The sequence below is a fragment of the Suillus bovinus genome (genome assembly GCF_016758785.1).
Source record: "Suillus bovinus strain UH-Sbo-P2 chromosome Unknown EDB93scaffold_112, whole genome shotgun sequence".
NCBI classification, from domain to species: domain Eukaryota; kingdom Fungi; phylum Basidiomycota; class Agaricomycetes; order Boletales; family Suillaceae; genus Suillus; species Suillus bovinus.
The window spans coordinates 75,779-101,833 of NW_024542168.1; the positions used below are offsets into that span (position 1 = coordinate 75,779).

At 49.8% G+C, this 26,055-nt stretch overlaps 5 protein-coding genes across 5 annotated transcripts; 3 read left to right on the top strand and 2 right to left on the bottom strand.

The window, feature by feature from the left end:
- Window positions 1–148: 148 nt before the first annotated feature.
- On the bottom strand, window positions 149–6,366 carry EDB93DRAFT_1256143 (CHAT domain-containing protein; the record flags this gene model as incomplete). Its single annotated transcript, XM_041453894.1, has 7 exons — window positions 149–5,350; window positions 5,403–5,521; window positions 5,575–5,714; window positions 5,765–5,915; window positions 5,965–6,041; window positions 6,097–6,111; window positions 6,164–6,366. 7 exons carry the CDS (start codon window positions 6,364–6,366, stop codon window positions 149–151), a joined length of 5,907 nt encoding a protein of 1,968 aa, XP_041301868.1.
- Window positions 6,367–6,848: 482 nt separating this feature from the next.
- Window positions 6,849–8,734, bottom strand: EDB93DRAFT_1181955 (uncharacterized protein). The gene is made up of 3 exons (XM_041450674.1): window positions 7,546–8,734; window positions 7,233–7,517; window positions 6,849–7,161 (listed from the first exon to the last, which is right to left on the bottom strand). The coding sequence occupies exons 1-3, from the start codon at window positions 8,451–8,453 to the stop codon at window positions 7,107–7,109; spliced, it is 1,248 nt and encodes a 415-aa protein (XP_041301869.1). The 5' UTR covers window positions 8,454–8,734; the 3' UTR covers window positions 6,849–7,106.
- A 1,279-nt stretch (window positions 8,735–10,013) lies between these two features.
- On the top strand, window positions 10,014–12,862 carry EDB93DRAFT_1265413 (GMC oxidoreductase-domain-containing protein; the record flags this gene model as incomplete). Its single annotated transcript, XM_041454231.1, has 15 exons — window positions 10,014–10,059; window positions 10,115–10,366; window positions 10,415–10,506; window positions 10,562–10,739; window positions 10,837–10,978; window positions 11,039–11,265; window positions 11,313–11,399; window positions 11,451–11,499; window positions 11,547–11,684; window positions 11,737–11,812; window positions 11,862–11,950; window positions 12,007–12,230; window positions 12,287–12,306; window positions 12,359–12,481; window positions 12,532–12,862. The coding sequence occupies 15 exons, from the start codon at window positions 10,014–10,016 to the stop codon at window positions 12,610–12,612; spliced, it is 1,824 nt and encodes a 607-aa protein (XP_041301870.1). The 3' UTR covers window positions 12,613–12,862.
- EDB93DRAFT_1181978 (glycoside hydrolase family 13 protein) lies at window positions 12,655–15,259 on the top strand. Its single transcript, XM_041450675.1, has 11 exons — window positions 12,655–12,764; window positions 12,834–13,158; window positions 13,217–13,434; window positions 13,484–13,961; window positions 14,018–14,057; window positions 14,113–14,312; window positions 14,370–14,430; window positions 14,487–14,535; window positions 14,594–14,705; window positions 14,760–14,978; window positions 15,030–15,259. The coding sequence occupies exons 2-11, from the start codon at window positions 13,054–13,056 to the stop codon at window positions 15,171–15,173; spliced, it is 1,626 nt and encodes a 541-aa protein (XP_041301871.1). The 5' UTR covers window positions 12,655–12,764; window positions 12,834–13,053; the 3' UTR covers window positions 15,174–15,259.
- Window positions 15,260–23,637: 8,378 nt separating this feature from the next.
- EDB93DRAFT_1181997 (uncharacterized protein) lies at window positions 23,638–25,815 on the top strand (the record flags this gene model as incomplete). Its single annotated transcript, XM_041450676.1, is given in 9 exon segments — window positions 23,638–23,871; window positions 23,891–23,893; window positions 23,918–23,921; window positions 23,941–24,090; window positions 24,151–24,307; window positions 24,336–24,530; window positions 24,578–24,637; window positions 24,736–25,551; window positions 25,575–25,815. Coding segments are annotated over 6 exon segments (1,557 nt in total), but the record flags the coding sequence as incomplete, so codon positions are not given.
- Between the last annotated feature and the right edge of the window lie 240 nt (window positions 25,816–26,055).

Below are 26,055 nucleotides of genomic sequence, written 5' to 3' on the forward strand. Positions count from 1 at the left end.
GTGTACATATCTTGTAGGTATACAGTCTCAAAGTCCGGAATATCGAAGTCCTTGGCAATAGGTTGTGCATAGCCATGACTAGATGCCAAGTCGTCAGATTATCTCAAGAATGCTTTAATCAACAAGGTGGGAGGACGCACGAAATTGATCATATGCCAATATGCACGAACACTATGCGCTGGGCCAAGGGTATGTCTACGTCACTAGCCAACGACTGGACCGCTCGCTGCAGCGCTTGGGCGGCTCGTTTGGGATTCATTGTGCCACCCTCGCAAAACCTTTCGTAGAATGCCTTGACTAAGCGCTGCACAGTATCATCATTGACCTTCCACAATGTTCCGACGACACTCCTAACCCCAGCAAATTGCAGGCCAGCCGCTAGGTGTATCACTTCGTCGGGCGTATTGAAGTCACCGACCGCGGTTTCACAAGCAGAAAGAAAGGCAAAATGATGCTGAGACAGATCCATTTGTGCAATATCAAGGAGCGAAAGAGGCTGGTCGCGCATAAGAAAGGCCGACTTGAAGGGTTCGTCAAATTTTTGTGTCCCATGACATGCGAGATGGAACCAAGTATTTTCTTGCAATGCGCACAGTGCTCTCGATTTCGTGGCATCAACGCTGGTTATCTTGGAGAAGGAGACGGTTGGGGGAGGAGGCAAAAGTTTCTGCACCAATTCCAGCTCAGGCTCCACAGCATCCAAAGTGAAAGAGACACCGGCTGGGCGATTCTGACCAATAGCGACGAAGGGCACCGACATGGGTCTGTTACGACTTGCGCGAGCCTTGATCAGCGCGGTGAGAGATGGGGTGTATGAAGAGATATACAGCCGCGAAAGATACTTTCCACCATTTCTGTACTCGCGAGCAGCATGCAACGGCAAGAAATTGAAGAAAGACGTCGGGCACCACCATATTCGGGAACCTAGTCGTACCAATCCGCCCAATTTCTCGACCACTGGGCCGACGACATTGTTCCACAAGTCGTTCAAAGCTTCTGTCAGTTGGTGCCCAGTCTCTTTGTCAACTGCCTCTGAAAATTTGGTTACCAATTTGGTGAGTTTCTGAATATCGGTAGGGAGTTGAATGCTGGTGGGAGGTTGCTTGTGCAGGATAATAATGGCGTCGCAAGACGATTCGCTTGCGATGAGCATGATGATGGGCCCATCACGAGCTGCATGTTGAAGCTCGGAGAACAAAGGGGGAAGCAGGAAGCGAGAGAAGCCCTCAATCTTCCTGATCTCTTCTACAGCTCCATTCCAGTCCTCCACTAGACGTCTGTACCGGGTGGCTTCTGCTTCCACATCGACTCTTTGGGTCCCTTCTGGGTGGCTTGGAGGAGGTTTATCAAGGAGGGAGCTGAGGTCTATGAATTTCTTCATCAGAGTCACTGCATGATCGCCGCAAGTCTGAAGCCCGTCAAGAGGCGTGCGGAGTCGAGTCATCTGGGTCCAAATGATGGTCCTGCCTTGCTCCAACAACTCAACAGCGCGACTCACGTCCCCACCACGAAGAGCACACGATGCAGCATCCACAGCAAGTGTACTTGGGAATTCCTTCATGGTATTATGACGAGATGATACGGAGGCTGTCACAGACATGTAAGTGTCCAGAAGTTGCATAGAAGTTGCATAAGCCTCCAGTTGAGTACCATGTGAATGTTGACGAGCATGGCGCACCCAACTTAGACTTGTCTCCAGGCAGGAGAGCAAGCCTGCAGAGACAATATTTGACGCTGCCTTATAATGATGCATGGCAGCATTCAGACTCTCTGTATTTTCGCCAGCGCCGGTGCCGTCAAGCTCTGAACGATGGAATGATAGATAGACGTTAGCTATAGATTGATGGACTATCAATTGACGAGGATCATGCTGCGTCAACAACGTCAATGCACAGAGTAGGTTCTCTCGTGACTCATCCAAGTCTTCGCTGTTTCCTCGGTGGTCAAAGCGGGAGGAGAGTTGATTCGCCAGGTTGGTTAATGCCGCACACCGATGTGTGTGACCGACCGGGAACAAAGCCAGCGCTTCCCTGTAAAGTGCGATAGCCTTATCCAAATCTTCGTCGTTGCCTCGGTGGTCAAAGCGGGAGGAGAATCCATTCGCCAGGTTGTTTAATGACATGGGCCGATCTGTGTGACCGACCGGGCGCAAAGCCAGTGCTTCGCTCTGAAGTGCGATGGCCTCATCCAAGTCTTCGGCATTGCCTCTGTGGTCAAAGCGGGAGGAGAGTTGAGTCGCGAGGTTGTTTAATGACTTGAACCGATCTGTGTGACCGACCGGGCGCAAAGGCAGCGCTTCTCTCTGAAGTGCGATAGCCTCATCCAAGTCTTCGCTGTTGCCTCTGTGGTGAAAGCGGGAGGAGAGTTGAGTCGCGAGGTTGTTTAATGACTTGGGCCGATCTATGTGACCGACCGGGTGCAAAGGCAGCGCTTCCCTCTGAAGTGCGATAGCCTCATCCAAGTCTTCGCCATTGCCTCGGTGGTCAAAGCGGGAGGAGAGTCCATTCGCGAGGCTACTTAATGACATGAGCCTATACGTGTGACCGGCTGGGTGCAAAGGCAGCGCTTCCCTCTGAAGTGCGATAGCCTCATCCAAGTCTTCGCCGTTGCCTCGGTGGTCAAAGCGGGAGGAGAGTCCATTCGCGAGGTTGTTTAATGATATAGACAGATCTGCGGGATCGATTGGGCGCAAAGCCAGCGCTTCTCTCTGAAGGGCGATAGCCTCATCCAAGTCTTCGCCATTGCCTCGGTGGTCAAAGCGGGAGGAGAGTCCATTCGCCAGGTTGTTTAATGCCGCACACCGATGTGTATTACCAACCGGGCGCAAAACCAGCGCTTCCCTCTGAAGTGCGATAGCCTCATCCAAGTCTTCGCCGTTGCCCCGGTGGTCAAAGCGGGAGGAGAGTTGAATCGCGAGGTTGTATAATGATACGGACCGATCTGTGTGACCGACCGGGAACAAAGCCAGCGCTTCCCTGTGAAGTGCGATAGCCTCATCCAAGTCTCTGCCGTTGCCTCGGTGATCAAAGCGGCGGGAGAATCCATTCGCGAGGTTGTTTAATGATATGGACCGATCTGTGTGACCGACCGGGTGCAAAGGCAGCGCTTCCCTCTGAAGTGCGATAGCCTCATCCAAGTCTTCGCTGTTGCATCTGTGGTCAAAGCGGGAGGAGAGTTGATTTGCGAGGTTGTTTAATGATATGGACCGATCTGTGTGACCGACCGGGCGCAAAGCCAGCGCTTCCCTGTGAAGTGCAATAGCCTCATCCAAGTCTTCGCTGTTGCCTCTGTGGTGAAAGCGGGAGGAGAGTGGAATCGCGAGGTTGTTTAATAACAAACACCGATCTGTGTGACCGACCAGGACCAAAGGTAGCGCTTCCCTCTGAAGTGCGATAGCCTCATCCAAGTCTTCGCCGTTGCCTCGGTGGTCAAAGCGGGAGGAGAGTCCATTCGCCAGGTTGTTTAGTCCCGCCCACCGATGTGTGTGACCGATCGGGAACAAAGGCAGCGCTTCCCTGTGAAGTGCTATAGCCTCATCTAGGTCTTCGCTGTTGCATTGGTGATCAAAGCGGGAGGAGAGTTGATTCGCAAGGTTGTTTAATGATATGGACCGATCTGTGTGACCGACCGGGCGCAAAGCCAGCGCTTCCCTGTGAAGTGCAATAGCCTCATCCAAGTCTTCGCCGTTGCCTCGGTGGTCAAAGCGGGAGGAGAGTTGACTCGCGAGGTTGTTTAATGACATGAGCCGATTTGTGTGACCGACCGGGCGCAAAGCCAGCGCTTCCCTGTGAAGTGCGATAGCTTCATCCAAGTCTTCGCTGTTGTCTCGGTGGTCAAAGCGGGAGGAGAGTTGAGTCGCGAGGTTGTTTAATGACTTGGACCGATCTGTGTGACCGACCGGGAACAAAGCCAGCGCTTCCCTGTAAAGTGCGATAGCCTTATCCAAGTCTTCGCCATTGCCTCGGTGGTCAAAGCGGGAGGAGAGTCCATTCGCCAGGTTGTTTAATGACATGGGCCGATCTATGTGACCGACCGGGCGCAAAGCCAGTGCTTCGCTCTGAAGTGCGATGGCCTCATCCAAGTCTTCGCTGTTGCCTCGGTGGTCAAAGCGGGAGGAGAGTTGACTCGCGAGGTTGTTTAATGACTTGGGCCGATCTGTGTGACCGACCGGGAACAAAGCCAGCGCTTCCCTGTGAAGTGCGATAGCCTCATCCAAGTCTTCGCCGTTGCCTCGATGGTCAAAGCGGGAGGAGAGTCCATTCGCGAGGTTGTTTAATGATATGGGCCGATTTGTGTGACCGACCGGGCGCAAAGCCAGCGCTTCCCTGTGAAGTGCAATAGCTTCATCCAAGTCTTCGCCGTTGCCTCGGTGGTCAAAGCGGGAGGATAGTTGATTCGCGAGGTTGTTTAATGATATGGACCGGTCTGTGTGACCGACCGGGCGCAAAGCCAGCGCCTCCCTGTGAAGTGCAATAGCCTCATCCAAGTCTTCGCTGTTGCCTCGGTGATCAAAGCGGGAGGAGAGTCGATTTGCGAGGTTGTTTAATAACACGAGCCGATTTGTGTGACCGACCAGGCGCAAAGCCAGCGCTTCCCTGTGAAGTGCGATAGCTTCATCCAAGTCTTCGCTGTTGCCTCGACGCTCGAAGCGTGTGTGCAGCATTACAGCTAGATTACCTAGCAAGAACCCTCGGCAAGCATGCCCAGCGTTGTAGTATCCCAGTGCATCATAATGAAGGGATATCACTTCATCTAAGGCACTAGGTTCATCTCTCTCCAAACACCGCTGTGCTTGATTAGCAAGTTGATTCGGTGATAACGGAAGCACGGATGGGGCGGGCCCCTCCTGCCCAACATCATTTGCATTAATGCCTCTAGCAGAATGTAGAGCGCATGTTTCCATTGCAATCGCAGCCGCTCTGTAAATGTGGCTGTTGGCGTGGCAGACATTAATGACTTCGCTCAGTAACTCTTTGGCTGCATCAGCATCCGTTTGAAATCCCCGTTTTGAGAAGCGCGACAGCAGAGCAACGGCAAGATGCAGCTGCGTGAGCGTTCGGTCCGGATGATTGGTGGGACGTAAGTCGAGGGCGCCTTGAAACAGGGAGACAGGGACGTCGAGGTCGAGGTATCTTCTCTCAGCTTGGCAACTAACAAACTTTGCGATGGCGAGATTGAACAGCGCTGCAGGGCGGCAGGGATGATCCACGGGGCAGAGATCTAAGGCATGTTCGAAGTAGTTTATGGATTCCTCGAGATCCCTGCTGTTCTGGGCTCCACGGTATCGTGCGAGAAGATAATGTCCAGCATCCGTACTCAGCGCTAATGCGTCCATATCGCGGGATGTAGACTACACGTTACGGCTTTCAGTATCAGAATGCCAGACTGCATTGACCGCTCACAGTAGTAGGGGGGCAAAGCATCGCAGCATCGTTTTGATCAGAAAGTTGCTGCTCCACTGTGAATAAAAGTGAAGTACAAGCGGATACGACTTCCTGTTGCTTTGGCTGAAATATTATGGCTGTGATACTCGTCAGCATCTGTCAGGCATCGTGTGCAATGGACAATACTGACGATGGGAATTTTCGCTACGATCCAGTAATTCTCCGACCGAGATCTCGAACGTGCGGAGGAGCTCTCCGTGACAGAGCATGGGACCCAATTCGAATGAGGCATACACGCTAACCCCTACTTTAGAACATGGCTCGCGCGGCCTAGAGTCTTTCTCAATACCTGCAGAGCAGGCGTGTTGAAGATGACTTACAGAAGAATGCGCTCGTGCCATTTGACGACAGCCTGATCTACGTTTACAGATATATTGCTTGTCTGGTATTCAACGTCATCGACCTTGATCACTGCATGGAAGCCAGCGGGGATCCGTCGGAGGCCAAGAGTGAGATCGGTCGCGCGAATGGCTTGAGGGAAATGGTCAATACGAGCTGAGCGGAGATGGATATCGCATACTAGTGATGATTGGTTGCACTCCACTGGGATGCATCTCTGCCGGGTCCTGGGTGTGGTCTGGGTCGTTCGGCTCCTCACTAGATAATAAGCACATTGTCAGGCATTTAGATGAACAGTGCTTGATATACTTACTTATCTTGTTTTTGCCTGAAAACGCGAAATTAAGTCCATACATATGCTACACAACACAACATCTTACAATCGTGAAAGTTTTGAGCACTTCGTCTTGTTGTCGTTATCATTGCCTGACGACTCATGCTTACGTTTTATCTCTTTCAAGGGCTCCAAGTCGGTACTGGAAGTGGATGTCTCTGCTGGAGGAGTTTGGGAAGTTCTAAGCGACGACGCTGAAGAAAAGTCTGATTCTGATGAGGTTGAAGAGGCACATCGACGATGAGCCATTATGAAAATGATGACTGAGGGATGTATCTAAACGAAAACTGGTCATGAAACACTGCAGTACTTGTAAAGGTCTGGAAGGAGGAAACTACAGCATGCACATAGCATCCATCCTGTGCAGCGCTGATGAGTTAACAGGATAATAATAGGATATCATGATAAGCGGCTTGCCAAATATCGGGCCTTTCATAGCCTCAGTTAGACTCGTGACCAGTCTCCTGATGTACGTCACATGAGAGTTGGGAATTTTGACGTACCACGGTACCAGGCTGGTCCCGAACCTAAGCCTCAGTGACAATATGAATTGTCGTCAGATTTGTACAGCAGTCTGATGCGCACGGTGAACCAGGCGTAAAGCGGGCGAGACGAGAAAGCTGCGAGGGGCATTTGGCGTGCTTGTCCATGGTGATGGAACATAGACTCGTGACCAGTCTGACGTACGTCACATGAGAGTGACGCGTCTCTTTTTCCATATATAGCTCACAGGTATACTTATACTCCGAGTCGCCTCCCAAAACGCTCGCTGTCAATGCCGAGGTTATTGGCTGTGTTATACCACTGGCACCTTGAACAACAAAAAGCTCATCAACACCGTGTACCCTGCTTTCATTTCTACCCTGGGGATGCACTGATTTCATGAACTAGGACGCATATGTACTACCACTGGAACTCTTTCGCATAATTCAAATCCCATAGTTCATCATATCGGATAGGTCGCAAATAAACACCGTATTATAGTGATATCAGGACTTTTTGGCATTTTTCAGCGACGTCGAAGGTCGCGAGTCTCTGTGTACCCTTTGTAAGCATCCTCCGCATCCTGCAGAAGATTCTTCCAAAGATTCTGTTCATCCCCGTTGAACCCTGACATATGAGCATCTTCAGGATGGAAACCACTCATTTCGTCATCATCTCTCTCGACCTGAGCCACCACTTGCTCCCTCCACTTCTGCCACACTGGCGTGTCATTGGGCACAAACTCCATCAGAATCTTCATTGGCTTGATATCCTCGAGCGGCCTTGGTAAATCTTCGCAAAGAACGAAGCACGTGAATGCGGCCATGCTGGCCCGAGTGCTAGCTTTGAAACCGAGAATGGCTTTCCGGTCAAGTCCGATAGTATTGCAAAACAGTTTTCCATTGTAGTCTTTCCTCCTCCAGGGATGCAAGGAATGAATTGTACGCCCAGGATGCTATTACCGAGGTCAGAAACATGATCTGACCTATCAGCGATCCCTGGGGAATGAGGAGGAGCTGCAGCAGAAACTGAACTTCGAGGAGCAGCGAGCACAGCCCGATAGCTGTATACTTTGGTTCTCCTTTCAGCTTCAGCGAAAATTTCCACTTCGTGATTGCATTCACGTCCTTTTCCTTTCCCTTCAGGATGACGACACCATTCTGCATCAAGAGAATCCCGTCTCCTGGAGGGGCGCCCTTGGCTGGATCGACCTTGACGATACCAATGACTCCGGAGCCGATGACAAAACACGTGACACCGCCAGCAATGATCCCGAGGAGGATCATCGCAAAGCAGTACCAATCCGTAACTAAAGCAGAGATGATGCATGTACTGAAGCTGACAAGGATAGGGAAGATGGCGAAGACGATGTGGTGAGTGCTCATGGTCTGCACATGAAGCTCGGCGTCTACTATGTCAGGGACAGCGACGATAAAGATGGGTGAAATCATAGTGGTTCGTGTGGCAGGAAGAGAATTCGAGTTTAGAACTAGATCATCTGTCTCCTGCGTAAGGAGATGTGCAAAGTGCCCTGTTTGCTGCATGACGGTTCCTGAGCGTGACGCCACGTATTTTGGGCCAGTCTTCACATTCAGCCCGAATGCAACGGCTGGATCACGGTTGGAGCCAGGAAAAAGACCATCCCAAAGTCGTGACTTGGATATCTTGCCAAACTCCTTGGCTACAGTGTAGCTGCCGGGGGAGTTGTACCAGCCAAGCCATCTACGGCCCCTATAGAGATGCACGGTATTCATGGCAGTGATAGCTTCCTTGCCACCGAAGAAACCAGCGACACCGGAAGCATCGAGACGAAAGCTTTGAGAATTAGAAATCGACCAATGAAATGGAGGCATTTAAGACAAGTCAGGAATTTCGAGTTTGTTATCAGGTTGTCCGTCATTATATACCACTGCGGGCGGCTCCATTGCATGTTCTAGAACCGGGAGGTAAAATAGCCCTTGTTGAAAGTTTGTGGTGGCGAGCACAGTCAAGCGCTCTGAACCCTTACCACATCCGAGTGATACGGGAAGCCCTCTCCTGATGGCAATACCAGCGTTAAAAATCAATGTAGAATTTCGAAAAGAAGAATGATCATGTTTCTGTTCAAAGATGTGATACGGTCGAGTCGCGAATAGTTCGTCATGCGGAGCGCTCTGAACCCTGAACCCTTCTGATTCTGTGCAGCACGGAGGTCAAAGCTCCCCATGTGGTATCCGCGCTAGCACTAGAATACGATCCTGTCAAACCCAGTAAACGAGATCAATCCACAACCCCGGTTCAAGCCGATGTTTTATTTTTGCGACAGACGAAGGCGCTGAAGACAGAGACAGTGGTTTGGCTAGGAACCGAGTAGCTTATTCCGAACACTGGCGAGTTTGCTGCTGGGTGGGCGGTAAAACTCGATATGCAGCCTGAATGAATGGTGAAGTAAAGGAGAATGAAAACGCGAGGAAGAAACAGGCAAGCTATCGATCAGCTGGACATGTGGTGAGCGAACAAAATATAATCGGGTGTCGTGCTTGCATCGTGGTTCCATGCAATGCGCACCCCAATTCGATGATAAAGCAAAGTGTGATCATACTTTCTATGCAAATGATGCATCATTCCTGTATCCTGGGGGGCATCTAGGCTTTGAACACGAGTCATTCCTAAGGATGACATCAATGTGGCCTCGTGTCGGACTCGGCAACTTTGGATTTGCTATGTTGTTTTTGTTACTCAAGCCTGGGATGTTGTCCAGGTTTGAAATTTGAAGCGCGAAGCTTGGCGTAGAACAGCTGAATGAATAGTATTTGGGGTTGCCACAACACTTGATAAGTATTATTAAGACTCTAGCTTGGATCAGCTGGACTGAGTTGGTTCCCACGGCTTCTAAGTTCTCACCACTGATCTGAATGCAGTGAGCTGTTAGCAAATACGGCGAGCGCAGGACGTCTGTTTGTGAGCTCAGCGCTAGCGCTCAACGATGGCATCAAGGTACCCGCGCGGTTATGTACGTTACGCATTTAATCATTGACACGTAGCGTCACATGCACTGTTTATCTAGGTTCCATTTACTCGACGTGGCCTAATGAAATCAGTCATTATCGCAATTCATCGCGGTCTTGATCGTACGATTTGTGGCATGTCCGAGTCACAAGTCCCCAATGAGCGTAATAATATCGTTGGCGTTTCACTTGTGTAGTGCAGCTATTGAGTTCGATGGGGAATGAGTTGGACCACTGAGGGGGAGTTTATTCACCGAAGCTGCAGAAAGTAAAGACCGACTTCATATCTAAGTGAGTACAAAGGGACTTCCATAAGTAGTACTTTGAACCAGTACGAAGAGAATTTCATGGCCGATGTCCGTGGCCTTGGCTGAAGGTCATAAGACGAAGCAGTGAACGGCAGCCTGAAAGCAGTCCTTCATGCCAATGTCTCATCCAATCCTGTCAGAATTCGATATAGTTTTTGCTGGAGGTGAGCAAATATCGTCTTGTGGTAGTTTTCCCTTTTCACATATCATTCTGTATAGGTGGTACTACAGCCTGTGTTGTTGCAGGTCGCTTAACTGCATATGATCCCTCGCTGAAGATCTTGATTCTGGAAGCGGGTCAACACACCCTCAATAAACCTATACATGTACAACCCTACCAATTTCCTTTTAACAAAGCACCGACGAGTACCACACTCACATTCAACATCGGAAATCCATCTCCTCGTCTTAACGGCCGTGCACCTATCGTCCACTCCGCTCGTTGCGTTGGTGGAGGCTCATGTGTGAATTGTGCGTCGCATACTTGCAACGATGGATAAGACTCTAATAATTAGACAGTCATGGGATACACTCGTGCACCTGCTTCCGACTATGATGATTGGGGAGCCGATGGTTGGGAATCTGGAAAATTGATTCCCCTCATGAAGAAGGTCTCGAATGCAATCTCAAGATATCGTTCGAATTGCTGATACGTTCAATTTATAGCTGGAGACATATGAAGTGCTGCCCGATCGTCCAACTCACGGCTATGATGGACCTATTAAGGTGTCCTCTGGTGGGTGTAAAATGGGTATCGCCGACGAGTTCATCCAGGTTGGCACGACCTATCACAAGAGGCAGTATGCCGAAGATACCGATGATTTGGAAACATGCAATAGATACAGTGTGAGCTATGATACTCCTTCCCTAATGGCAACTACTAACCAAACGTGTCTCAGCCATGGCAGAAGTGAGTTCCTGTACTCGTAGGCTATCGCCAGTTTTTTGGCTCATGAATAAAAGGTACATTGATGGGACAACCGGAAGGCGTTCGGACACAGCTCATCACTATGTTTATAATCAAGCTCACAACCCAAACTTACAAGTCTGGGACGGAAAACGCGTGAAGCGTATCATCTTCGAGTAAGTGGGCACCTAAGGTTGCAGCCACAGCAAGCCATTGACGACCTTTCCAAATGAAAGGGACAAGCGTGCTGTAGGTGTCGAGTTCACCAGCGACCCAGTGTCTTGCCCAGACGCGGATCAGTCGTCGAGTATTGTAAGAGCATTGAAGCTTGTCGTTGTCTCCAGTGGGGCATTCGGTTCCCCGGCCATTCTGGAGAGGTCTGGGGTTGGTGCCGAGGCAGTTCTCAAGCGGTGCGGTATCGAGCCATTAGTGAATTTGCCTGGCGTCGGAGAGAACTATCGAGGTGCACTTTTATCTATCTATTTTCTGAGCTTGGCTTAGGGCGGTCAGATCACGATACCGCCTTTGCTCCGTACTTGGCTACCGACGAGGCTGTTACTATGGATGCTCTCTGGCGCGGGGAGAGAATCCTACAGGGTAAGCATATTCTCACTACGATTCCCGCGTTTTACAACTACCCAAATGTAGAAAGCCTTGCGCAATGGAACAGCAACGGCAAGTCATTGATTGCACAAAAGTCGGTGCAAGTCATTACTGCTGGAATCGTCCTGATTGATATCCTAGTGGCATCGGTTCAAAAATAAAGTGGCGTCCTGATGACGAAGAATTGAAAGTCATGGATCCGGTTTTTCAACCCCGTTGGAAGGAGTTCTTCCAGGACCGCCCAGACAAGGCTGTTGCAATATTTGGTGTTATTGCTGGGTGTGTGCATATTGCTTGACTTTGACGATATGACAATATTCATGATAGCTAGATATGCTCAACCGGACTCGAGGCCTCTTCTGCGTATCTTTCCTCCTCGCAACTACATGACTGCCGCTTATTTTACAGTACAACTCTCCGACTATTTCATCGGATTTTTCTGAATCTCTTCAATAGCTTTACCCCGTGTCTGTTGGAAGTGTTCATATCAATGTAACAGAGGACGGCAAAGAAAGAATAGACTTTACTGCAGGCTTCCTAGATCAGTGAGTGGACATATTTCGTTTCAGGGCGCTCTGTGTAACTACAATACTTCGCACAGTCCATCTGATATTGTCCCTCTTGACTTCGGATACAAAAAGACGCGCGAAATATTTCGACGCATGGCTTCCTACCGAGGTGAAGTCGCTGCTGGTCATCCTGATTTCCCAGAGGGAAGCGCTGCAACCTGCAGAGAAGTGTCCGGGCCAGTGGACATAAATGCACCTGACATCGTCTACACTGCCGAAGATGACGAGGCGATCAATCGATTCCACCGCAACGTCGGTGAGTCCTGGCTTGCCATATTCATTGTTACGGTAAAATACTGAATCGGACATCAGTGCAAACGTCATGGCATTCAGTGTGTGCAGCTGAACCTTCAATCATTTCATACCTGATCTTTGTATTTGTAGCTTGGGACTTGTGCCATGAAACCAGAGGCAGATCAGGGAGTCGTCGACGCTCGGCTCAATGTATATGGCGTGTCAAACCTGAAGGTCGCAGATATGTCCATTTCGCCGTTCAACGTTGGCACAGTGAGTACTAAATAGGGGATTTCTGATGTGCGATCTAACAATATATACAGAACACGTATTCGACGGCACTTGTCATTGGAGAGCGGGCTGCAATGATCATTGCCGAAGACTTGGGTATCAATTGCGTTTAGACAGACTTATTTATAGTTAGCAAAGCAAATGCGCGGAGCTTGAAATGTTTAGTCTTGTCGCATGAACGTCCCCCTTCAACAGCACCAACGAAGAGCTTGTAGCTCACGTTATTGAATCTGCACAATGAATCTGCTTTGTACTAAGTATGTAGGTAAGCCTGTCAAGATATTAGACACGAGAAGAGCTTTTAATTCAGCACGTGACTGCGACACGCTCCAAGACGCGTCGATTATCAGAACCCCGATATTTTCAAGAAGCCTAAAACTTGAAGTTCGCCCGAAGAAGCAGGCTAGTAATTGCCGATATGTATGAGGTGAGCGGCGACACGCAGACACCCGATCTCTGTGGCTACGCACCCACCACCTCTTCATTCTCAGTGCTTGTTTTTGACTTTCAGCATCCTCCGGGGCTCCAAGTTCAGCTACCAGTTCAAAACATTAATGGTTGAACGACTCCTGTCATCTTCCCCAATATTAATTGCCCTATCGATTTGTTTGACATCATTGGCTGCAACTGCGGATGATTGGAGAACGCGATCTATATACCAGGACAGCCTGAGTCCTTTGTTCACTGAATGCACCCGCAAAGTCCTGACTTATCGTGCAGATTCTTACGGATAGATTTGCGCTCGCTGACAAGGACAATGGCATTACTCCCACTGTTCCATGTGACACAGCTGCCCGCGACTACTGTGGCGGCTCGTGGAGAGGTGCCATCGATCACTTGGACTATATCAAGCAGATGGGTTTTGATGCGGTTTGGATTTCTCCGGTCTACTCCAACATCGAGGGTGTGACCCCTTATGGTGCAGGTTATCATGGGTGAGTGACTCACAATAAAAGCTAGATGGGATGCCTGATCATATTCTAGCTACTGGCCTCAAGACATTTACTCTGTCAATCAGCATTTCGGCTCTGCAAACGATCTGAGGAATCTGAGCTCTGCTCTGCACGAGCGAGATATGTTCCTCATGATTGATATCGTCGTTAACCACATGCTTACAACACTACCTCTGAACGTCACTGCCTCGAGCTTCGAGGCCCCTCATAATAGTTCGACAGTGGATATAACGCCTTTCGCAGATATAGACGACTTTCATCCATTATGTTTTATCGCGGATTACAATAACCAGACCGAAGTCGAACAATGTTGGTTGGGCGACGCCACACTACCATACGCAGACGTGGATACCGAGAACCCGGATGTCGTAGGCACGCTCAACAACTGGATCCAAGATGTTGTGTCTAACTTTAGCGTGGATGGTTTGAGACTCAGCACTGTAAAGTTCGTGTCCCCACAGTTTTGGCAGGATTTCACGCGAGAAGCAGGAGTGTTCACTATCGGAGAGGTATTTTATTTCTCTTTATCGCAGTCAGTGCTTTTATCAAATACCGTCGGTGGCAGGTCATGTCAAACGATACTAATTACACCAGCGGTTACACTCGTGAGCTCGTGCACATGATGACAAGCATGGTTAGTTGACATATTGACTATGTTAGAGGTTATGAATGCGGTGCTTGATTATCCAACGTGGTATGCCCTTGTACCGGCATTCCAGTCCCCAGAGGGCAATCTCTCTGCCTTAACTACTGTCGTGACGCAATCGCAGCAGCTTTATGCTAGCGGTGCATTCATGACTGGTTCCTTTCTAGACAATCATGACCAAGCGAGGTTCAAACATCTAGTCTCAGACGCTGCTGTGAGTCTAAAAACGCTGTCCGATTTAATGTATATACTGAACGTCACTATCGCACAGCTTGTGGCTAATGCAGCAGTTTGGCCTTTCATACATGATGGCATCCCAATCGTATATAGTGGTGCGTGACTGCACTTCTTGCAATTATCTGAAATGCAGTTATAGATACTTGACTAGGTCAAGAACAGGGTCTTTCTGGAGGTTATCCGCCAGCAAACCATGAAGCGTGAGTGCTAGACTTTGGGCTTCCTTCAAATTTTGATAATAGGGGAACGGAACCCAAGTATCTGGACGACAAGATACAACAATGAAAGTGCAGAGTATTTTGCTTTCAAAAACCTGAACCGTGCTCGCAAAATTGCCATGGCTGCCGATGTCTACTTTCTGACAACGCCGGTGTGTCGATAAGATACTTCTCCTTGTTCCATTCTAATGCTGTTTCGAATTCAGATGGAGTTCCTCGAAACCAACACCAATAACACCCTCGCGATATGGAAACCTCCAATGCTCACCCTTCTCACGAATGCAGGCTCTCAATCAGCTCGCTGGAACGTCACACACAAACTTTTCAAGCCTCACCAGCACATTGTTGATGTGTTAACATGCGACGTTCATGTTGCTGATGAACGCGGCGGCGTGACTGTGGAGAGTCCCGCGGGGCTGCCAAAGGTTCGTACTTATTCGTTGTCTCAGACTTTGAATACCTCTGAGTGCACGCAGGTATTCATGCCAATTACAACACTGACGGATAGTCCCGATTTATGTCCTGCGAGTGACCTGAGTGGGGGATTAGCGACTCGGAGTGTCTCATGGTGGGTGACAACTTATGTGGTGACATGCGTCCTCCTCCTTTGGATTGCATAATTCTTTTATGATTGGTAAAGTCCTCGCATGACTGTGCTCGCTCTATTCTATGAACAACTCTAGAATTCCCTGTATGATATGGGCACTGTAAGGCTATCTGCGAGTTCGACGGGGATCGTCGAAGTAACCGATAGTAGAAGGGATCGAATATAATGAAAGACTTTTCTAATGAGAGTGCTGAGGCTTCTGACGAGAGGACGTTTCGGACGGAATGCGCGCGTGAATCTAGCGGGGGAGCAAAGACTAATCATAATGAGCGTACATGCGTGTATTTAAGTTGTGAAAATAGGGTAAGGGTCCTTGCTGTAACGAAAAGAATGATTTGGTGAGACGGAGAGTGGTGGCGTTGAGCCTAACAGGGTGAAACATCGATAATAAAATGGAGTACGAGAAGTTTTTGAATGGTTGGTGGTAATGGTGTAGTACGTTGAGCACCTGAATGACGAGAATTTCGTATTGGTTTTGGCTGTTTTCGGTGTGTCAAGGGAGGGATTATGAGAATAGTGACGAAAGAAGGTTTATAGATGTCTGGGTATCGTGTAAGGAAGGCGGGAGAGCGAGCTGGTTGTCGACGACAGTGAGATAATGATAGTAAGAGACGAAGGATGTAACCTCGTAACTCGGATGCGAATGTGACGCTTGTTCGCATCCGTGAGTCACGTGGTTGGTTTGGACTTTCGTCCGAACGCTTGGTTTTGAAGCGCTGGTCGGGGCACAAAGGATATGTGATCCTTACATCCCCTCCCTACTTCGAATATCGACCGTCCTCGGTCGATCCTCTAACAATATAACTAAAAAAAATGTAGCGTGTAGTAAGATAGAAGGGAACTGATAAAACGAGAGTAATAAAACATGAGACAACGCAGCTAGATCATAGTTCTTCGACGGTGCCCGAAAGATGCTTGATCTCGATATATTGAGTAACGTCGAGGGAAGTTGAAGATCGAGGGTGATAAGGGATGAGGCGAAAGGCTGCGAACTTGAGTCTTGAAACGGCACCATCAACTTCTGCGAGACGGTAAGAGCCTCCTTGAGATCGCGAAACAACTATCATAGGTCCAAAGTAGCGTGGTTTGCACTTAGCGTTGGACGCTGGTTCAATTTTCTTATTCAAGACCAACACGAGATCGCCGGTTTTGAACGCGTAATCGTGAATGGTGTTGGCGAAGCGGCTCTCGAAGTTGCGAATTGACGAGAAACGACTCTTGAGTACTCGGCTATGAATTTCCGCTAATTCGTCATCTCGTTTGGCCAGTTGTCGAGCGCGTATGGCTAATAGGTCATCGGAGGAAAGTTGGGACGCAATGTTAGGGAGAAGAAAAGTTGCCTCTGTGATGTCGAAGGGAAGGAGAGGCTCAATGCCATGTGCCATGAAAAATGGGGTATGACCTGTAGACTTTCGAGTGGTAACTCGGTCAGCCCAAAAGACGTGATGAGTTAAAATGGGCCAGTCCGAAATGTCGCCTTTACAAGCTTAACGAGTGAGTCGCGAATGGTGCGATGTGGACCTTTCGACGACTCCGTTTGCCTTCGAGTTATAGGCTGAAATGCGAATATGGCGGATGTGATACTTCTGCGCGAGCCAATCAAGTGCTGCAATGAAAGGCGTCCCGTTATCAGTTACTATTTCCTCGAGTCCTCCCCATCTGCACAAAATCTCCTCAAAAATGAAAGCACCCAAGGTGCGTCCCGTCTCCTTTCTCAACATCCTGAACTCTGGCCAGTTCGTTAAGGAGCATTGTGCTTGTACGATGTAAGAGTATCCGTGGGATGCTGGCATGTGCATGGAGTCGGTGAAGGCTTTTCGGAAGAGAGGAGCCGGGATCGAAACAGTCGGAGGGAGTACAACCTTCTCGTTTGATCGAATTTGGCACTGATGGCAAGTTCTCAAGTACCAAGCGAGATCAGCGTCAAGTGAGGGCCACCAAAAGCGGTCGGCGATGGTTCGACGGGTTGAATAGAATCCTTTGTGCCCGAGTTCGTCGTGTGTTTGGCAGAGAATGCGATATCGGTTTGGCGTGAATATAACGAGCTGATTGCGTCCTGTTTGCTCCTTCCGCCATAAGCGCTGTCCTTGAACAAAGAATTGTCGTGCACGCTTGATGAGACGTAACTGATCTTTGGGGGTTGTGGGAGACGGAAATGACAGTGTTTTGAGATAAGTTAGGATCGTGTGAAGGTCGTTGTCAAAGCTCAGGGATCTTTCAGTGGCGGGGATTTCGTTAAGTGCGGGAGGAGTAGAGCTGGGTACTAAAGCGTTCGAGGTTGTTGTGATGGGCCATTCTTCATCGATCTTTTTCGCTTCCCACACTCCACATCCTAGTATCTCATCTACCCACTCATCCGCCTCTTCTGCTGTCTCGTCTTCGTCTTTCTCGTCTTCTGGTGCAGGAGGTCGTCGAGATAGACCAATCTGCTGCGACATGCTTGTTTCCAGGGACGTGGCGGAGGGTGAAGTCAAAGAGTGAGATTCCCGCGATCCAGCGGTTAACGGGCGGCGTTAGGTTGAATGTCAGGATTATTAAGCATTCCGCGTATGTATTTGGCGTCCACTTCAACTGAGAAGGTTTTGAAGGCCTATAAGCCATACCTTTGCTGCACGCAAGGCCCGGAAAAGGCCATACAACTCAATCTTGGCCTGAGAATAACGGGATTCCCGTTCATTCCAGGTGATGGATCCGAACCTTGAGGGACGACGACGACCTTCCGAGTCAAGTTGGAACAGTATCCATCCGCACGCAATGTGAGATGAATCTACGGCGAGAATGACTTCAAGTGACGAAGAGTAGTCGATTGGGCGAATAGCAGGGGAACAGATGATTGCGTCCTTGAGTGTGTCCATGGCATGTTGGGTTGACGCGTCCCACACGAATGGAGTGTCGAGACGCGTAAGGTTCGTGAGGGGTCTCGCAATCCGGGCATAGTCTTTTATCCAGTTGCGGACAGTACCTGCAGGTGCCGAGAAAGCTGCGAACTTCCGTGCGAGTTGAGCAAGGTGGCCAGTTGTAGATCTTGGAGACCTTGGTCTTGTCGGGTATACGCCCTTCGTAGTTGCAAAGTTGGCCGACAACAAGGACTTCAGGGACGCACAGGAAGAGCTTCTTCGCTGAGACGGTAGCTCCAGCATGCTTGAGGCGATGTAGTACCCTGTTAACGTCTACACAGTGCTCCCATACAAACTTCCTAATCCCCGCGTTTTCGGGAATGAGTTCAAACGATCCGTCAGAGGTCTCGTAACGAGTGTGCGGTCCGAGGACGTTCACGTCGTCCTGGAAGTTGGGTGCGACATCAAGCTCAGCTTGGAGGATAAATGCCACATCATTCTGAAATACTGCCGGGGAGTCGGTCCATCCTTGGGGAAGGACAGTGAGACGATAAGTCCCGAGGGGAGTTTGGAAGGTAGTGATATCGCGAGATTCTTCGGCGAGAGCTCGGTGGTCGAATCCCACGAATAAGTCCATCATTGAATATATCGCGCGACCTGCGCATTGTTCTGCGAAAAGCTCTACGTAAGGCATTGATGCTGCATCCTTGACGGTGACGGAGTTAAGCTGTTGGAGGTCATGCACTATGCGAACGGAGCCGTTCTTTTTCGCCACACAAAACCAGCGTGATTGGTATGACGAATTCGAAGGTTCGTAGACGCCGGACACTAATCTTCGACTTGATGAGCTTGACGACCTCCTCCTTGATGCCAGGGGGAATGGGTGGTTGACGGTGTGCCCATGGGACGTGCTCGATTGTAGGGATAACGACCGGAGGGAAGTAGTCGTCGCGGAATCGCCCTTTCTCGGTTTCGTCCCATGCGAGAGCTACCTCGTTGTTGGATAGGACTTGCGCGGCGAGGTTTCGTTCTTCCGGCCACAAGAACTCGTTTGAGAATACCCCGAGGTCGTCCATGCGTTCTTTCGTGAGGCGTTTGCCAGGAGTGAATGCTGGGGTGTGGGAGAAAGGAGTGGCAAGGATGCGAGAGGGTCTTCTGGGAAACGACGGATGATCCGCGCGTGTGCTGGCATGGTCGTTGCCACGGGCTTCACTTTGTTTGCCACCTTCTTATAGGCAAAAGTGCGGCGGACTGGTCAATGTCGAAGTGGGATTGGAGGAGGAACTCGGCGAAGGATGAGAAAAACGAGACGGGAAGTAGGGATAGGCATATTTAAACGATGTTGTAGATAGGGAATACGAGGAGGTGGTTGAGGAGGTAATGGGGGAATTAGCATGATATCTATTGGCAGAGCTGGCTGGTAGGATGGGATGATGGATGTGCGTCCAAATTTGTTGGCGGGATAGCCAGGACTCGTTCGGGGTTTGGCAGTGAATTGACGCCTCCAAGTTTGGTGTTGATCTTCATGCCTAGATTCGCACAGTATTGGTCATTAGCTTTTCTCGATTTTGTTCTCTTGGCCACGGTGTGTTGGGAGAACCAGCAATAACGTTACCAGGTTTAGCGTTGATCTTCATGCCTAGGTTCGTACGGTATTGGTCATTAGCTCTCTCGATCTTGTCCTCTCGGTCACGCTGTGTTGAAAAAACCGGTGATGACGTCACCAAACGACTTGATGGTGTGTGGTAGATGTTGGTAGGACTGGTCGAATACGGGGGGAAAATGTACATGGCGGATAAATTTGGAAGAAGCGGGAGAGGAGTGGTTGAGAGTGCCGCGGCTGTTAATGCAAGGGAAGGATGCGGCGAGAGGACGAGGTGTGGTTGAGACCCGTTGAATGTTAGCAGGGTCTGTAGGGTCGCGTATGGATACATATACGCCGTCAGTGTCCTCCTCTTTTGACAGACGGACGAGGCGTTGCCAGGGTCCGTCCCAGCAATAGTCGATAGGGTGCGTCTGGCACCACATATGCATGAGCCCAGGTTTTGATTCATCTACCTCTATTTCTAACATCTCCACGCACCCTTCCATTTCCTGTGATCCCCCATTTGCCGTCTGCATTCGCATACGAGTGCCCTGGTTGATCGGCGCCTTGGTCTTCTTCCAGATATCTTCCCGTATGACGACGATTTCAGATCCTTCGTCAAGCAACCCAAGCTCCGAGTGAACCCCGTTGAGAGTAACACGGATTTCGCGTAAGGGGTGGCGTGTTCAACTTGCTCGCTAGGTATTGAGGCAGTGGTGTTTGTTGAGAGGGCAGTAATAGGTGCGGGGACTCTGTAGGTGCGACAGTGCTCAACAGCTTCTTTTCGTAGCTCGGGACTGATAGCGAGAAGGTCAGCTACTGTAGGTGGGGTATCATTGTGTCAAGAATTCCCTTGAAGACGCGCCGTACCGCATCTGGGGTAGCTGCCTTGGATTCATATCTGAACGCTGGCGGTTTCTTTGCTTCTGAGGCAGGGACTGTAGGAGGTGCTTCGATTAGACGAGATGGGGTTGGCATCATGCGTTCGGGCTTAGGCGTGGTTTCTGTATTGCTGCTTCCCTTCGCTTTGGATCGTGTGACCGCGTTAACGTCTCTTTCCAATTCTTCACTTGTGTCTTCCTCATGGTGACGACTATAGCGTGGTTCTCGAAGATGGGGACACATTGGAGAAAGTAGGAGTCAGATATGAAGGCCGTTGAGGGAATCTTGGTGGGTGCGACAGGTTGGGACGTGCTTTCACACCTCGGCGCCTCGACGGGAATAGCGGTTTGATCCAGTAGCGGGTGTAGTTGGCGCTGGTATCGCGTACCTCGCATCAATAGCCTGCCTCAGGTTCTCGTTCCTGTGCGACGTATTCGAGACCGGTCTGGATATGCAAAGTACTGACCATCTCGAATGATTCGTCCTGCTCGTAGATAATCACCTGCAATCGAGCACGAACGAATTGCGTGGGGACCGCCGCAAAAAAAACAGGAGGAGTTGGGTTGAGCGTTTGATGAGTATTGGAGGGGTGGGTAGCGGAATATAGGGCAATGATGCTTGGGGAGCGGGTGTACTGATAAGTTGGCGAGAGCGTGGTGGCGCCCAGGCCTGAGCTGCGGCTGGTGCGAGGCAGACTAAACGCGTGTAGCATCCGGGAGTAGGCTACATCTCCAATGTCCAATCCGTGCATTTTTCGCGCGAGATCCTCTACCTCGTCTATGGTGGTCTTGACTGGGGGGGTAGGAGGAGTTGCGAAGGATACTCGCTTAGTTTGAACCTCTTTCCGAACCTCTTTTCTCTCTTCTTCGTCATCTGAATCCCAGGGAGGTTGAGCCTTGGGTCGCGTCGTGCGTCCTTCTCGTATGGTACGAATCCTAGTAGCTATAGGTTCGTTTAAGTCAGCATCGAAAGCGTCGTCTGAGAAAACGAATCGTCCGGCTTTAAGCACTTCTTCAAAGTCCGTGGCCTCCGTTCTTGAGTATGTCGGATTCTTCAGTTCGAGGACGCCTGTCGATAGCGCGTCTAGTGGCAGCTGGTAACCCTTGCCAGAAATAACGATCGCGTTCTCGTGTCGATATCTTGCTGTTAGCGACGAGCCAGTGTGCAACAGGGCGGAACTGTCGGTAGTATTGCAGAAGTTCTGTTTCTGTCGAGATATCGTTGTCGACGTTACTGATGACAATGCGCTCCAGATCTCGTATGGTATAGCGCTGACCCTTGGCAGCACCAGAATACTGGGCCAAGATACTAGCTTTGAAAACGTCGAAGTCCTTACTTTCGTAGCCTGTTAGCGTCACCCAGAAGCGTTTTGTCTGAATGTCCACATATCGAACGATTGTCTTGCATTTCTCAGCGGGAGTGAGTGTGCAGGCGTCCGCTAAGTCCTCGAAGAGTTCAAAAAACTCCAGTAATTCCGAAGTCTCGCCATTAAATGACGGGGCTTTAGTGGAGTTGGCGCCTGGCATGGCGTTAATGCCTCTGGATGCGTTGGACATTTTGGCCGGAGCTTGAGATGCGGGAAGATGATGTGCAAAGGGATTTGGTAAAGGAGGAGGTGCCGCAAGGATTAAATTTTGTGTCGGGACTGTTTGCACTGGAGCCGTAGAAACTGGGACTTGGCTGTTAGGGAGTGTGGAGGGTTTGAGAGTAGGTGTGTTGGGAGGGGGTGCTGGTACGCGAAGGAAGTCTGGGGGAGGTATAGGGGGAAGTGATTTCGCAGGGGGGGCAGTCTCGTAGGTATCAGGAAGAGTGGGAGTTTCGGGCTCGAAGACAGCTGGTCTAAGGGTGAACGTTGGCTGAGGGATAATGGGGAAAAGGGGGTTCGTGTTAGGGGAGGGTCCTATAGTCTCGTCGTCTGAAAGAGAGGACTCGGATGGTCCTTCGGAGGTGTCTATACTTGATTGTACTGATTTGTGACGGACCGGCGTGCGGGGGGGTGCAAGAAAGGATGGTTGCGTCAACGATAAGGTGGACGGGGAGTCGACCGTGTTTGCGCGAGTTCGGCTCTTCTTTGGAGCCAGCGCAAGTGGCTGCTTCTTGAGCTGTAGCTGCACGTTAGGATGGTAGTACTTTGAGATAATTATTGCAAGAATGGTCCAAAGACCGGGTATTGAACGAGTCAGACTAGAAGATCTGTAGAGATCCGCGAATCTGATTCGTAATGCAAGGGGGTGTTAAGACAGATCCCCTCGCGGTGGGCTCCAAAATATGTAAGGCTATCTGCGAGTTCGACGGGGATCGTCGAAGTAACCGATAGTAGAAGGGATCGAATATAATGAAAGACTTTTCTAATGAGAGTGCTGAGGCTTCTGACGAGAGGACGTTTCGGACGGAATGCGCGCGTGAATCTAGCGGGGGAGCAAAGACTAATCATAATGAGCGTACATGCGTGTATTTAAGTTGTGAAAATAGGGTAAGGGTCCTTGCTGTAACGAAAAGAATGATTTGGTGAGACGGAGAGTGGTGGCGTTGAGCCTAACAGGGTGAAACATCGATAATAAAATGGAGTACGAGAAGTTTTTGAATGGTTGGTGGTAATGGTGTAGTACGTTGAGCACCTGAATGACGAGAATTTCGTATTGGTTTTGGCTGTTTTCGGTGTGTCAAGGGAGGGATTATGAGAATAGTGACGAAAGAAGGTTTATAGATGTCTGGGTATCGTGTAAGGAAGGCGGGAGAGCGAGCTGGTTGTCGACGACAGTGAGATAATGATAGTAAGAGACGAAGGATGTAACCTCGTAACTCGGATGCGAATGTGACGCTTGTTCGCATCCGTGAGTCACGTGGTTGGTTTGACTTTCGTCCGAACGCTTGGTTTTGAAGCGCTGGTCGGGGCACAAAGGATATGTGATCCTTACAGCACAATTGCCTGTCCGCACCTTCGTCTAGTACATTAAGTAGTCAAAACTAATGTTGATATTACGTCTTCAGAAGAATAAATATTATACACAATCATGTTTCACTGCCGCATGATATCGATATCTGACGACGTTATAGCTGGAGACTGGAGTTGTGATGTGCACGAAGGCCCCTAGTTCAAATTGTGATGTGATGAGTCAGCAGCTTTACAATTCAACAAAGGTAAACATTTGAAACAAACGGTGATGTCATACAGACATCCGTCCATCCGTTACATCGAACATGCCGCAGCGACTTTATATACTGGCCTCGATGTTGATCAAATCAATACTTCTCACAGGCTAAACATGTTATCCACTACAACCACAAGCCCCTCGGTATCCCACTTCGACCTCTTGTCGCTCTATCATGCGCTTTGGCAGCAGCAGGATCACTCTGTCGTGAGGCGGTCGTCATGCAAGGTTGTGGATCTGGAGGAGAAAGAACAGTGAGTCTATTTTCTTATTAACAGGAGATCTGAAATGATACTAAGGGTCCAAAACAGGACACTCCATTCAACTTCGACACCATCGATCTATCTGGACACCCTGGTGCCAAGTTACCAAACGGAGCGACCTCAATGATAATTCGCCCGGCGTATGAGACATTGTTTCACGAGATCTCTACGAATGAGCGCAATATCGTCGTTCATGGGTCCGCTGGTATCGGTAAGCCGGTGTCCTTCCGTAATTTTCGTTACTTGATATAGCCGATTACCCTCAGGGAAGACATACTTTTGCTATTCGCCCTCGTCAGGCGACTTCTTGCGCGCCAGCCAGTCACATATCAGATAGACCAGTCGGACTCGAGCGTCTTATGTTTCACCGCCAACGGCTTCTTTGCTCTCCCGGAGGAGAACAGCGAATATCACCCTCTGTTCGACCCGTGAAGATGTCTTACACCTAATCGACAGCACACAGGAAGACAGTGTCACGCATTCGAACACAGATCACACTCGTGCTTTGATGCGGGGAATTCGCAGCAAGGCCATTTTCACCACATTCTGGCCAGACAGTCTGGGTCACGACATCGGATGGTTGTCTGAATACGATGTCGCACTTAGGAAGTGGATGAAACCGTGCACTTTCGACGAGATATTTGCGATGAGGTAGGTTAATTCATGACATATTAGTCTTCGCTGACCATTGTCGTTAGCACTTTGACCCTCGACCAGCATAAAGCCAAGTCTTTACGATGGTCGTACATCCATTTTGGGTCGAAACGCACATGCTTGCCTGCAAGTATCTCGTGATGTCAGCGATGCCGATTCATTATCTCAAGGAGCTTGAACGCGCTCATGATAATTTGTGGAGCATCCGACCTGCATTGCGCGAATCCGAAGCCCGTTACAGCCGTAACCTCTTCGCTGTCGAACCTGGAAACGCTTGTGCAGATCCACTGTCGTTCCCCATATCGCAAGTCGTTACCAGACTTTTTGCGGGCGAGATCACCTCTGTGGACTCTGCCGGCGCTAAGGAGACTGCTGATGTCCTCCTTAACTCAGAGGACACGAAAGAAGCGGGCGAGATCTTCTACCGTCATGCTGTCGTGGCACTCATGTCCAGATCCGGTGGGACTTTTACTCTCGGACGTCCTGATTTGCGGGGCCATTACCATCCGGCACACGAAGAGCTTGTGCTGCAGCAAAACACGCACATGACAAACGAGGAACAGCGGGCTATGCACCCGAACTTTATATACTCCACCCGACGGGAACTCGCGACGTTGGCGGAATACTGCCCGCAACTCCTGCATACGCCACAACATGCGCTCGTGCATCCAGGCATTGATGCGGTCATGTTCGATGCCAGCAGCATGTCAGTGTGGCTCGTGCAGGTAACGCACGGTTCCCCTCGCCCAGTTTCCCCTGAGGGTCTTCTCTTCCTACTGGACGTCGTACGGAAAACCCCTTACGAACCGTCTCCTACGCACCCTTGGAAATTTGTCTATGCGATAAGGGGACAACCCACCAATATTTTCTTCCGCCTCAGCGGGAAGGAAAGAACGCAGCACTTTTCGATGAACTTCTGGATGCCACGCATCAAACCATATGTGATGCAACTGCGCGATACACATCTAAACGTCCATCCTTCGGGCAACCCCTATGAGCAATGGGGTTTCCTTACAAAGTTCTGCAGAAAAGCTCGCCGAGTCTTCTGCGGCACCTTGCGAATTCGATGACGCACCTCGTCCCAAAGTGTCGGTGCACAACCAAATCTGGCACTACTCAGGACACGTTCACTTCAGACATTAATGGTACGATTATACAGGAGTCGGGGGTGCCAGGAGCTCAGTTACTTGGAGAGATTGTGAAAGAACAAGATCCAGGCCCGGTCGACCACTATTTACGGGATAATGAGGAGACGAATAGTTGGAGGGGGCGATTCGCAAAGGTGTTTTCGATGAGTTCTTTATAATTGTACAAGTGTCCGTGGTTGATGCTATATCCAATATCTAATTTGCTACATCCTTGTTGTGAGTCTAATTTCACCGGCTGCATCAGTCAAGTGCAGGTGATGTTCATGCGTGGCCCGTACATGTACTTGGGAATATTGGTCTACTGAAAATACTGTTTTCTTCCCATGACAACTCAACGAAGCACCATACGAGAGCACTATTTTCCCACTGATTGT

Bases quoted from the DNA above. Each gene is read 5' to 3' on its own strand.
- EDB93DRAFT_1181955 (XM_041450674.1), bottom strand. From the start codon at position 8,453: ATGCCTCCATTTCATTGGTCGATTTCTAATTCTCAAAGCTTTCGTCTC. The intron at 7,518-7,545 runs GTACAATTCATT...GCATCCCTGGAG, and splicing joins TCGGTAATAGCATCCTGGGC to GAGGAAAGACTACAATGGAA. The intron at 7,162-7,232 runs GTCAGGGTTCAA...ATGCTTACAAAG, and splicing joins CATCCTGAAGATGCTCATAT to GGTACACAGAGACTCGCGAC.
- EDB93DRAFT_1181978 (XM_041450675.1), top strand. From the start codon at position 13,054: ATGGTTGAACGACTCCTGTCATCTTCCCCAATATTAATTGCCCTATCG. The intron at 13,962-14,017 runs GTATTTTATTTC...CGTCGGTGGCAG, and splicing joins GAGTGTTCACTATCGGAGAG to GTCATGTCAAACGATACTAA. The intron at 14,058-14,112 runs GTGAGCTCGTGC...TGACTATGTTAG, and splicing joins TTACACCAGCGGTTACACTC to AGGTTATGAATGCGGTGCTT.